We start from the raw sequence: 12207 nt of genomic DNA, 5'->3' as shown, positions 1-12207 counted from the left end.
CCTCAGCACCCATAGTCCCCCCCCAGCAACCATAGTCCCCCCTCAGCACCCACATTCCCCCCCTTTCAGCACCCATAGTCCCCCCTCAGCACCCACAGTCCCCCCCCTCAGCACCCATAGTCACCCCCTAGCACCCCCAGCCCCCCCCAGCACCCATGGGTGCCCCCCCCTCAGCACCCATAGTCCCCCCCTCAGCACCCACAGTCCCCCCCCCCGCACCCATAGGACCCCTTTCAACACCCACAGTCCCCCCCCCAGCACCCATAGGACCCCTTTCAACACCCATAGGTGCCCCCCTCAGCACCCATAGGTGTCCCCCTCAGCACCCATAGGGCCCCTTTCAGCACCCATAGTCCCCCCCTCAGCACCCATAGGACCCCTTTCAGCACCCATAGAACCCCCCCTCAGCACCCACAGAACCCCTTTCAGCACCCATAGGTGCCCCCCCCAGCACCCATAGTCCCCCCCCAGCACCCATGGGTGCCCCCCCCGTACCTGGGGCCGATCTCCAGGAGGACGTCGGTGGCCGTCGGCCGTAAGAAACTCTTTGGGGCGACGTCTTCGCCCCCCCCGAGGGGGGACCCCAAAACCCAACGCAGCACCCGCGCCTCCGCCTCCCCGGGGGGGGCGTCCCCTGCACACCAGTATCACCCAGTGCTCCCAGTAACCCCCCCAGAGCCCTCCCAGTGCTCCCAGTACAGCACCCAGAGCCATCCCAGTGCTCCCAGTGCTCCCAGTACAGCACCCAGAGCCATCCCAGTGCTCCCAGTGCTCCCAGTACAGCACCCGCGCCTCCGCCTCCCCGGGGGGGGCGTCCCCTGCACACCAGTATCACCCAGTGCTCCCAGTAACCTCCCAGTAACCCCCCCAGAGCCATCCCAGTGCTCCCAGTACAGCACCCAGAGCCATCCCAGTGCTCCCAGTGCTCCCAGTACAGCACCCAGAGCCATCCCAGTGCTCCCAGTGCTCCCAGTACAGCACCCGCGCCTCCGCCTCCCCGGGGGGGGCGTCCCCTGCACACCAGTATCACCCAGTGCTCCCAGTAACCCTCCCAGTAACCCCCCCAGAGCCCTCCCAGTGCTCCCAGTACCCCCCCACAGAGCCATCCCAGTGCTCCCAGTGCTCCCAGTACAGCACCCAGAGCCATCCCAGTGCTCCCAGTACAGCACCCGCGCCTCCGCCTCCCCGGGGGGGGCGTCCCCTGCACACCAGTATCACCCAGTGCTCCCAGTAACCTCCCAGTAACCCCCCCAGAGCCATCCCAGTGCTCCCAGTACAGCACCCAGAGCCATCCCAGTGCTCCCAGTGCTCCCAGTACAGCACCCGCGCCTCCGCCTCCCCGGGGGGGGCGTCCCCTGCACACCAGTATCACCCAGTGCTCCCAGTAACCTCCCAGTAACCCCCCCAGAGCCATCCCAGTGCCCCCCCCCAGAGCCATCCCAGTGCTCCCAGTGCTCCCAGTACAGCACCCAGAGCCATCCCAGTGCTCCCAGTGCTCCCAGTACAGCACCCGCGCCTCCGCCTCCCCGGGGGGGGCATCCCCTGCACACCAGTATCACCCAGTGCTCCCAGTAACCTCCCAGTGACCCCCCCAGAGCCCTCCCAGTGCTCCCAGTGCCCCCCCACAGAGCCATCCCAGTGCTCCCAGTGCTCCCAGTACAGCACCCAGAGCCATCCCAGTGCTCCCAGTGCTCCCAGTACAGCACCCGCGCCTCCACCTCCCCGGGGGGGGGCGTCCCCTGCACACCAGTATCACCCAGTGCTCCCAGTAACCTCCCAGTAACCCCCCCAGAGCCCTCCCAGTGCTCCCAGTGCCCCCCCACAGAGCCATCCCAGTGCTCCCAGTGCTCCCAGTACAGCACCCGCGCCTCCGCCTCCCCGGGGGGGGCGTCCCCTGCACACCAGTATCACCCAGTGCTCCCAGTAACCTCCCAGTAACCCCCCCAGAGCCATCCCAGTGCTCCCAGTACAGCACCCAGAGCCATCCCAGTGCTCCCAGTACAGCACCCGCGCCTCCGCCTCCCCGGGGGGGGCGTCCCCTGCACACCAGCATCACCCAGTGCTCCCAGTAACCTCCCAGTAACCCCCCCAGAGCCATCCCAGTGCTCCCAGTACAGCACCCAGAGCCATCCCAGTGCTCCCAGTGCTCCCAGTACAGCACCCGCGCCTCCGCCTCCCCGGGGGGGGCGTCCCCTGCACACCAGTATCACCCAGTGCTCCCAGTAACCCCCCAGGAACCCCCCCAGAGCCCTCCCAGTGCTCCCAGTACAGCACCCAGAGCCATCCCAGTGCTCCCAGTGCTCCCAGTACAGCACCCGCGCCTCCGCCTCCCCGGGGGGGGCGTCCCCTGCACACCAGTATCACCCAGTGCTCCCAGTAACCCTCCCAGTAACCCCCCCAGAGCCATCCCAGTGCTCCCAGTACAGCACCCAGAGCCATCCCAGTGCTCCCAGTGCTCCCAGTACAGCACCCGCGCCTCCGCCTCCCCGGGGGGGGCGTCCCCTGCACACCAGTATCACCCAGTGCTCCCAGTAACCCCCCAGTAACTCCCCCAGTGCCCTCCCAGTGCTCCCAGTGCCCCCCCACAGAGCCATCCCAGTGCTCCCAGTGCTCCCAGTACAGCACCCAGAGCCATCCCAGTGCTCCCAGTACAGCACCCAGAGCCATCCCAGTGCTCCCAGTGCTCCCAGTACAGCACCCGCGCCTCCGCCTCCCCGGGGGGGGCGTCCCCTGCACACCAGTATCACCCAGTGCTCCCAGTAACCTCCCAGTAACCCCCCCAGAGCCATCCCAGTGCTCCCAGTACAGCACCCAGAGCCATCCCAGTGCTCCCAGTACCCCCCCACAGAGCACCCAGAGCCATCCCAGTGCTCCCAGTGCTCCCAGTACAGCACCCAGAGCCATCCCAGTGCTCCCAGTGCTCCCAGTACAGCACCCGCGCCTCCGCCTCCCCGGGGGGGGCGTCCCCTGCACACCAGTATCACCCAGTGCTCCCAGTAACCCCCCAGTAACCCCCCCAGAGCCATCCCAGTGCTCCCAGTACAGCACCCAGAGCCATCCCAGTGCTCCCAGTGCTCCCAGTACAGCACCCGCGCCTCCGCCTCCCCGGGGGGGGCGTCCCCTGCACACCAGTATCACCCAGTGCTCCCAGTAACCTCCCAGTAACCCCCCCAGAGCCCTCCCAGTGCTCCCAGTACAGCACCCAGAGCCATCCCAGTGCTCCCAGTGCTCCCAGTACAGCACCCAGAGCCCTCCCAGTGCTCCCAGTGCTCCCAGTACAGCACCCAGAGCCATCCCAGTGCTCCCAGTGCTCCCAGTACAGCACCCGCGCCTCCGCCTCCCCGGGGGGGGCGTCCCCTGCACACCAGTATCACCCAGTGCTCCCAGTAACCTCCCAGGAACCCCCCCATTGCCCTCCCAGTGCTCCCAGTGCCCTCCCAGTGCCCTCCCAGTGCTCCCAGTGCCCTCCCAGTGCCTCCCTGTGTCCTCCCAGTGCCTCCCAGTGCTCTCCCAGTGCCCTCCCAGTCCCTCCCAGTGCCTCCCAGTGCTCCCAGTGCCATCCCAGTGCCCTCCCAGTGTCCTTCCAGTGCCTCCCAGTGCCTCCCAGTGCCCTCCCAGTGCCTCCCAGTGCTCCCAGTGCCTCCCAGTGCCCTCCCAGTGCCTCCCAGTGCCCTCCCAGTGTCCTCCCAGTGCCATCCCAGTGCCTCCCAGTGCTATCAGTGTCCTCCCAGTGCTCCCAGTGCCTCCCAGTGCCCTCCCAGTGTCCTTCCAGTGCTCCCAGTGCCCTCCCAGTGCCTCCCAGTGCTCTCCCAGTGCCTCCCAGTGTCTCCCAGTGCTCCCAGTGTCTCCCAGTGCCCTCCCAGTGCTCTCCCAGTGCCTCCCAGTGTCCTCCCAGTGCTCTCCCAGTGCCTCCCAGTGCCTCCCAGTGCCCTCCCAGTGCTCTCCCAGTGTCCTCCCAGTGCTCTCCCAGTGCCCTCCCAGTGCCTCCCAGTGCCCCCCCAGTGCCTCCCAGTGCTCTCCCAGTGCCTCCCAGTGCCCTCCCAGTGCCTCCCAGTGCCATCCCAGTGCCCTCCCAGTGCCCTCCCAGGGCCCCCCCAGTGCCTCCCAGTGCTCTCCCAGTGCCTCCCAGTGTCCTCCCAGTGCCCTCCCAGTGTCTTCCCAGTGCCTCCCAGTGTCCTCCCAGTGCCCTCCCAGTGCCTCCCAGTGCCTCCCAGTGCCTCCCTGTGTCCTCCCAGTGCCTCCCAGTGCCTCCCTGTGTCCTCCCAGTCCCTCCCAGTGCCCTCCCAGTGCCCTCCCAGTGCCTCCCAGTGCTTTCACAGTGCCTCCCAGTGCCATCCCAGTGCCTCCCAGTGCCCTCTCAGTGCCTCCCAGTGCCCTCCCAGTGCTCCCAGTGCCATCCCAGTGCCTCCCAGTCCCCTCCCAGTGCCTCCCAGTGCCATCCCAGTGCCTCCCAGTGCTCCCAGTGCCCCCCCAGTGTCCTCCCAGTGCTCCCAGTGTCCTCCCAGTGCCTCCCAATGTCCTCCCAGTGCTCTCCCAGTGCCTCCCAGTGCCCTCCAGTGCCTCCCAGTGCCCTCCCAGTGCTCCCAGTGCCATCCCAGTGCCTCCCAGTGTCCTCCCAGTGCCATCCCAGTGCTCTCCCAGTGCCATCCCAGTGCCCTCCCAGTGTCCTTCCAGTGCTCCCAGTGCCTCCCAGTGCCTCCCAGTGCCCTCCCAGTGCCTCCCAGTGCCTCCCAGTGCCCTCCCAGTGCCTCCCAGTGCTTCCCAGTGCCCCCCCAGTGCCTCCCAGTGCCTCCCAGTGCCCTCCCAGTGCCTCCCAGTGCCCTCCCAGTGCTCCCAGTGCCCTCCCAGTGCCTCCCAGTGTCCTCCCAGTGCCTCCCCAGTGCCCTCCCAGTGCCTCCCAGTGCCCTCCCAGTGTCCTCCCAGTGCCCTCCCAGTGCTCCCAGTGCCCTCCCAGTGCTCTCCCAGTGCCTCCCAGTGCCCTCCCAGTGCCTCCCAGTGCCTCCCAGTGTCCTCCCAGTGCCCTCCAAGTGCCTCCCAGTGCCATCCCAGTGCCTCCCATTGCCCTCCCAGTGTCCTCCCAGTGCCCTCCCAGTGCCCCCCAGTGCCTCCCAGTGCTCCCAGTGCCCTCCCAGTGCCCTCCCAGTGCCCTCCCAGTGCTCTCCCAGTGCTCTCCCAGTGCCTCCCAGTGTCCTCCCAGTGCCTTCCCAGTGTCTTCCCAGTGCCTCCCAGTGTCCTCCCAGTGCCCTCCCAGTGCTCCCAATGCCATCCCAGTGTCCTCCCAGTGCCTCCCAGTGCTCCCAGTGCCCTCCCAGTGCTCCCAGTGCCCTCCCAGTGCCCTCCCAGTGCCTCCCAGTGCCCTCCCAGTGCCCTCCCAGTGCCTTCCCAGTGCCTCCCAGTGTCCTCCCTGTGCTCTCCCAGTCCCCTCCCAGTGCTCCCAGTGTCTCCCAGTGCTCCCAGTGTCCTCCCAGTGCCTCCCAGTGCCTCCCAGTGCTCCCAGTGCCCTCCCAGTGCCTCCCAGTGCTCCCAGTGCCCTCCCAGTGCCTCCCTGTGTCCTCCCAGTGCCTCCCAGTGCTCTCCCAGTGCCTCCCAGTTCCCTCCCAGTGCCTCCCAGTGCCTCCCAGTGCCTCCCAGTGCCCCCCCAGTGCCTCCCAGTGCTCCCAGTGCCCTCCCAGTGCCTCCCAGTGCCCTCCCAGTGCCTCCCAGTCCCTCCCAGTGCCTCCCAGTGTCCTCCCAGTGCCCTCCCAGTGCCTCCCAGTGCCTCCCAGTGTCCTCCCAGTCCCCTCCCAGTGCCTCCCAGTGCCCTCCCAGTCCCTCCCAGTGCTCCCAGTGCCCCCAGTGCCCCCCGTGTCCGTCCCCCATTACCGTCCCACTCCAGGTAGTAGCACGTCTCGCAGGTGACCCCATTGACCTTCGGTTCCACCTCTCGCGCCGCTCTCAAAGGGGACCCAAAGCTCAATCCGGAACCTTCTTTCCCCCTTTGGGGATCCCCCAAATTCTCGGGGGGACCCGGGCGGATGTAGAACCTCAACAACTGCATCTGGGGGGGAAGAGAGGAGCCCCAAAATTAGCGGGTACCCCTCAATAGAAACCCCAAATTCACCCCCTGAACCCCAAAATCCCCTCTGGACCCCCCCAAATTCACCCCCTGAACCCCAAAACCCCCTCAGGAACCCCCAAATTCACCCCCTGAACCCCAAAACCCCCTCAGGAACCCCCAAATTCACCCACCGAACCCTAAAACCTCCTCAGGAACCCCCAAATTCACCTCCTGAACCCCAGAAACCCCTCAGGAACCCCCAAATTCACCCCCTGAGCCCCAAAACCCCCTCTGGACCCCCCCAAATCTGCCCTTTGCACCCCAAAACTCCCCCAAATCCACCCCCTGCACCCTAAAACCCCCTCTGGACCCCCCCAAATGCACTCCCCGCACCCCAAAACTCCCGCAAATCCACCCCCCCGCACCCCAAAACCCCCTCTGGACACCCCAAATCCGCCCTTTGCACCCCAAAACTCCCCCAAATCCACCCCGCGCACCCCAAAACCCCCTCAGGACCCCTCCAAATGCACTCCCCGCACCCTAAATCTCCCCCAAATCCACCCCATGCACCCCAAGACCCCCTCAGAACCCCCCTTCACCCCCTCCCCACAGCCCAAAACCCCTTCAGGACCCCCCGAAAGCCACACTCCGCACCCCAAAACCCCCTCAGGACCCCCCCAAATGCACTCCCCGCACCCCAAAGCTCCCCCAAATCCACGCCCCGCACCCCAAAACCCCCTCAGGACCCCCCCAAATCCACCCTCTGCACCCCAAAACTCCCTCAAATCCACCCCGCGCACCCCAAAACCCCCTCAGGACCCCTCCAAATGCACTCCTCGCACCCCAAAACTCCCCCAAATCCACCCCCCGCACCCCAAAACCCCCTCAGGACCCCCTCAAATCCACCCCTTGCACCCCAACATCCCACAGGACCCCCCCCAAATCCACCCTCCGCACCCCAAAACCTCCTCAGGACCCCCTAAATCCACATCATTGCACCCCAAAACTCCCCTCAGGACCCCCCAAATCCACCCCCGGCACCCCAAAACCCCCAAAGAACCGCCCCCCAAACCCCTTCACCCCCTCCCCGCACCCCAAAACCCCTCAGGACCCCCCCAAAATCCGCCCCCCCCCCCCCCCCGCTCCGCACCACGCGCCGCTCCGCAGCCTCTGCCCCCACCGGCGCCGCGGCGCCGCGGTCAGAGGAGAGGGGGCGGGGCTTGGAGGGGGCGTGGTCATGTTAAGCCACGCCCCTTCCCCATTATAGTCAATAGAGGCGGTGTCTTCGAGGCAAACCGTGCCCCGTTTCCTTCTATGGTGGTGAATGGGAGGGGTCAGAGCAAACCACGCCCGTCGTGGGATTAAAGGCTCGGGGTGGGGGGCGTGGTTTGGAGGAGAGGGGCGTGGTTTGCTCTGGTCACGCCCCCCTTCGGCTCGGTGCGGCCGCGCGGGAAATGGGGGTGCGCTGAGAGCCCCATTGCATAGAGAGCACTGGGGGGGACTGGGAGGGACTGGGAGAACTGGGAGTGACTGGGAGAACTGGGAGAACTGGGGGGGACTGGGAGAACTGGGACTGGGAGCACTGGGACTGGGAGAACTGGGGGGACTGGGAGGACTGGGACTGGGAGCACTGGGACTGGGAGAACTGGGGGGACTGGGAGGACTGGGACTGGGAGAACTGGGAGTGACTGGGGGAACTGGGACTAGGGGAACTGGGGGGACTGGGGGGACTGGGACTGGGAGAACTGGGGGAACTGGGGGGACTGGGAGCACTGGGAGAACTGGGACTGGGAGCACTGGGAGTGACTGGGGGAACTGGGACTAGGGGAACTGGGGGGACTGGGAGAACTGGGGGGACTGGGGGGGACTGGGAGCACTGAGGGGAACTGGGGGGACTGGGAGAACTGGGGGGACTGGGGGGGACTGGGAGCACTGAGGGGAACTGGGGGGACTGGGAGAACTGGGAGTCACTGGGAGCACTGGGAGGACTGGGAGAACTGGGAGTGACTGGGGGAAACTGGGGGGACTGGGGGAAACTGGGGGGACTGGGAGGACTGGGAGCACTGGGACTGGGAGAACTGGGAGTGACTGGGGGGAACTGGGAGCACTGGGGGGGACTGGGACTGGGAGAACTGGGAGTGACTGGGGGAACTGGGGGAACTGGGAGAACTGGGACTGGGAGCACTGGGAGTGACTGGGGGAACTGGGACTAGGGGAACTGGGGGGACTGGGACTGGGAGAACTGGGGGGACTGGGAGGACTGGGGGGACTGGGAGTGACTGGGGGAACTGGGAGCACTGGGGGGACTGGGGGGACTGGGGGAACTGGGAGCACTGGGAGAACTGAGGGGACCGGGGGAACTGGGAGCACTGGGGGGACTGGGAGCACTGGGGGAACTGGGAGTGACTGGGGGGACTGGGAGTGACTGGGGGGACTGGGAGAACTGGAGTGACTGGGGGGACTGGGAGTGACTGGGGGGACTGGGACTGGGGGGCTGGGAGGACTGGGGGCACTGGGAGCACTGGGAGGGCACTGAGAGGGCACTGGGAGCACTGGGAAGGGCACTGGTGGAACTGGGAGGCCACTGGGGGGCACTGGGAGGCCACTGGGAGCACTGGGAAGGGCACTGGTGGCACTGGGGGGGGCACTGGGAGGACACTGGGAGGGCACTGGGAGCACTGGGGGGGTGTTTTACCCACAATCCTTTGCGCCCCAAGGCCGGGCGGGGGGCGGAGGGGGGCGGGGAAGGTCACCGGTGACGTCATCGGTGACGTCATTGGGGGGTGACACAAGAGATGGCCTTGAGGGGGGGGGGAGGGAACTGGGAGCACTGGGGGATACTGGGGCCCTCCCAGTGCCCTCCCAGTGCCCTCCCAGTGCCTCCCAGTGCCCTCCCAGTGCTCCCAGTGCCTCCCAGTGCCCTCCCAGTGCCTCCCAGTGCCTCCCAGTGCCTCCCAGTGCCCTCCCAGTGCCCTCCCAGTGCCCTCCCAGTGCCTCCCAGTGCCCTCCCAGTGCCTCCCAGTGCCCTCCCAGTGCCCTCCCAGTGCCCTCCCAGTGCCTCCCAGTGCCTCCCAGTGCCCTCCCAGTGCCTCCCAGTGCCCTCCCAGTGCCCTCCCAGTGCCTCCCAGTGCCTCCCAGTGCCTCCCAGTGCCCTCCCAGTGCCCTCCCAGTGCTCCCAGTGCCTCCCAGTGCCCTCCCAGTGCCCTCCCAGTGCCTCCCAGTGCCCTCCCAGTGCCCTCCCAGTGCCTCCCAGTGCCTCCCAGTGCCCTCCCAGTGCCTCCCAGTGCCCTCCCACTGCCCTCCCAGTGCCCTCCCAGTGCCTCCCAGTGCCTCCCAGTGCTTCCAGTGCCTCCCAGTGCCCTCCCAGTGCCTCCCAGTACCTCCCAGTGCCTCCCAGTGCCCTCCCAGTGCTCCCAGTGCCCTCCCAGTGCCGTCCCCAGTGCCTCCCAGTGCCCTCCCAGTGCCTCCCAGTGCTTCCAGTGCCCTCCCAGTGCCCTCCCAGTGCCTCCCAGTGCTTCCAGTGCCTCCCAGTGCCCTCCCAGTGCCTCCCAGTGCCCTCCCACTGCCCTCCCAGTGCCCTCCCAGTGCCTCCCAGTGCCTCCCAGTGCTCCCAGTGCCTCCCAGTGCTTCCAGTGCCTCCCAGTGCCCTCCCAGTGCCTCCCAGTACCTCCCAGTGCCTCCCAGTGCCCTCCCAGTGCTCCCAGTGCCCTCCCAGTGCCGTCCCCAGTGCCTCCCAGTGCCCTCCCAGTGCCTCCCAGTGCTTCCAGTGCCCTCCCAGTGCCCTCCCAGTGCCTCCCAGTGCTTCCAGTGCCTCCCAGTGCCCTCCCAGTGCCTCCCAGTGCCCTCCCAGTGCCTCCCAGTGCTCCCAGTGCCCTCCCAGTACCCTCCGAGTACCTCCCAGTGCCCTCCCAGTGCCTCCTGGTGCCTCCCAGTACCTCCCAGTGCCTCCCAGTGCCCTCCCAGTGCCTCCCAGTGCCTCCCAGTGCCTCCCAGTGCCTCCCAGTACCCTCCCAGTGCCTCCCAGTGCTCCCAGTGCCTCCCAGTGCTTCCAGTGCCTCCCAGTGCCCTCCCAGTGCCTCCCAGTACCTCCCAGTGCCTCCCAGTGCCCTCCCAGTGCTCCCAGTGCCCTCCCAGTGCCGTCCCCAGTGCCTCCCAGTGCCCTCCCAGTGCCTCCCAGTGCTTCCAGTGCCCTCCCAGTGCCCTCCCAGTGCCTCCCAGTGCTTCCAGTGCCTCCCAGTGCCCTCCCAGTGCCTCCCAGTGCCCTCCCAGTGCCTCCCAGTGCTCCCAGTGCCCTCCCAGTACCCTCCGAGTACCTCCCAGTGCCCTCCCAGTGCCTCCTGGTGCCTCCCAGTACCTCCCAGTGCCTCCCAGTGCCCTCCCAGTGCCTCCCAGTGCCTCCCAGTGCCTCCCAGTGCCTCCCAGTACCCTCCCAGTGCCTCCCAGTGCTCCCAGTGCCTCCCAGTGCTTCCAGTGCCTCCCAGTGCCCTCCCAGTGCCTCCCAGTACCTCCCAGTGCCTCCCAGTGCCCTCCCAGTGCTCCCAGTGCCCTCCCAGTGCCGTCCCCAGTGCCTCCCAGTGCCCTCCCAGTGCCTCCCAGTGCTTCCAGTGCCCTCCCAGTGCCCTCCCAGTGCCTCCCAGTGCTTCCAGTGCCTCCCAGTGCCCTCCCAGTGCCTCCCAGTGCCCTCCCAGTGCCTCCCAGTGCTCCCAGTGCCCTCCCAGTACCCTCCGAGTACCTCCCAGTGCCCTCCCAGTGCCTCCTGGTGCCTCCCAGTACCTCCCAGTGCCTCCCAGTGCCCTCCCAGTGCCTCCCAGTGCCTCCCAGTGCCTCCCAGTGCCTCCCAGTACCCTCCCAGTGCCTCCCAGTGCTCCCAGTGCCTCCCAGTGCTTCCAGTGCCTCCCAGTGCCCTCCCAGTGCCTCCCAGTACCTCCCAGTGCCTCCCAGTGCCCTCCCAGTGCTCCCAGTGCCCTCCCAGTGCCGTCCCCAGTGCCTCCCAGTGCCCTCCCAGTGCCTCCCAGTGCTTCCAGTGCCCTCCCAGTGCCCTCCCAGTGCCTCCCAGTGCTTCCAGTGCCCTCCCAGTGCCCTCCCAGTGCCTCCCAGTGCTTCCAGTGCCTCCCAGTGCCCTCCCAGTGCCTCCCAGTGCCCTCCCAGTGCCTCCCAGTGCTCCCAGTGCCCTCCCAGTACCCTCCGAGTACCTCCCAGTGCCCTCCCAGTGCCTCCCAGTGCCCTCCCAGTGCTCCCAGTTCCCCCCAGTCAGGAGCACACGAGGCTGCGGTTCCGCCATCTTTACTCTTTGTGCTCTCCTTTGGTTGGAGATGGACACGGGGGGGGGGGGGGGAGGACATCTGGGGGGGGTTTGGGGGCACCAGAGGGACCTGGAGGACATCTCGGGGGGGTTGAGAAGGTCCAAGAGGTGGAGAAGGTCCAAGAGATGGAGAAGGTCCCAGAGGTGGAGAAGGTCCAAGAGATGAGAAGGTCCAAGAGATGAGAAGGTCCAAGAGGTGGAGAAGGTCCAAGAGGTGGAGAAGGTCCAAGAGGTTGAGAAGGTCCAAGAGGTGGAGAAGGTCCAAGAGGTGGAGAAGGTCCAAGAGATGAGAAGGTCCAAGAGGTGGAGAAGGTCCAAGAGATGAGAAGGTCCAAGAGGTGGAGAAGGTCCAAGAGGTGGAGAAGGTCCAAGAGGTGGAGAAGGTCCAAGAGGTTGAGAAGGTCCAAGAGATGGAGAAGGTCCAAGAGATTGAGAAGGTCCAAGAGGTTGGAGGAGATCCAAGAGGTGGAGGAGATCCAAGAGGTCAGAGGAGGTCTGAGAGGTCGGAGGAGATCCAAGAGGTCAGAGGAGATCTAAGGAGGTTGGAGGACCTTCAAGGTGCTTGGAGAAGCTCTGAGGAGGTTGGAGAAGCTCTGAGGAGGTCGGAGAAGCTCTAAGGAGGTCTGAGGAGCTCTAAGGAGGTCTGAGGAACTCTAAGGAGGAGCTCTGAGGAGGTCGGAGAAGCTCTGAGGAGGTCTGAGGAACTCTAAAGAGGTCTGAGGAGCTCTCTGGAGGTTGGAGAAGCTCTGAGGAGGTCTGAGGACCTCTAAGGAGAAGCTCTGAGGAGGTTGGAGAAGCTCTGAGGAGGTCTGAGGAGCTCTAAGGAGAAGCTCTAAGGAGGTCTGAGGAGCTCTAAAGAGGTCTGAGG

At 66.5% G+C, this 12207-nt stretch overlaps 1 protein-coding gene across 1 annotated transcript in view; it reads right to left on the bottom strand.

Annotated features, from left to right (window-relative positions):
- Nucleotides 1-7324, bottom strand: part of PFAS (phosphoribosylformylglycinamidine synthase) — an 84063-nt gene extending 76739 nt beyond the window's left edge. Inside the window, exons 1-3 of the mRNA XM_054052798.1 lie at nt 7188-7324; nt 5863-6037; nt 496-634 (exon numbers count right to left, since the gene is read on the bottom strand). Coding sequence (XP_053908773.1) covers nt 496-634; nt 5863-6037 — 314 coding nt within the window. The 5' untranslated portion in view covers nt 7188-7324. The remainder of the gene's footprint in view (nt 1-495; nt 635-5862; nt 6038-7187) is intronic.
- Between the last annotated feature and the right edge of the window lie 4883 nt (nt 7325-12207).

This window comes from Cuculus canorus, chromosome 36 (assembly GCF_017976375.1).
Source record: "Cuculus canorus isolate bCucCan1 chromosome 36, bCucCan1.pri, whole genome shotgun sequence".
Classification (NCBI taxonomy): Eukaryota; Metazoa; Chordata; class Aves; order Cuculiformes; family Cuculidae; genus Cuculus; species Cuculus canorus.
The sequence above is the reverse complement of the archived record's forward strand: the minus strand, read 5'-3'. Positions and strand labels throughout refer to the sequence as shown.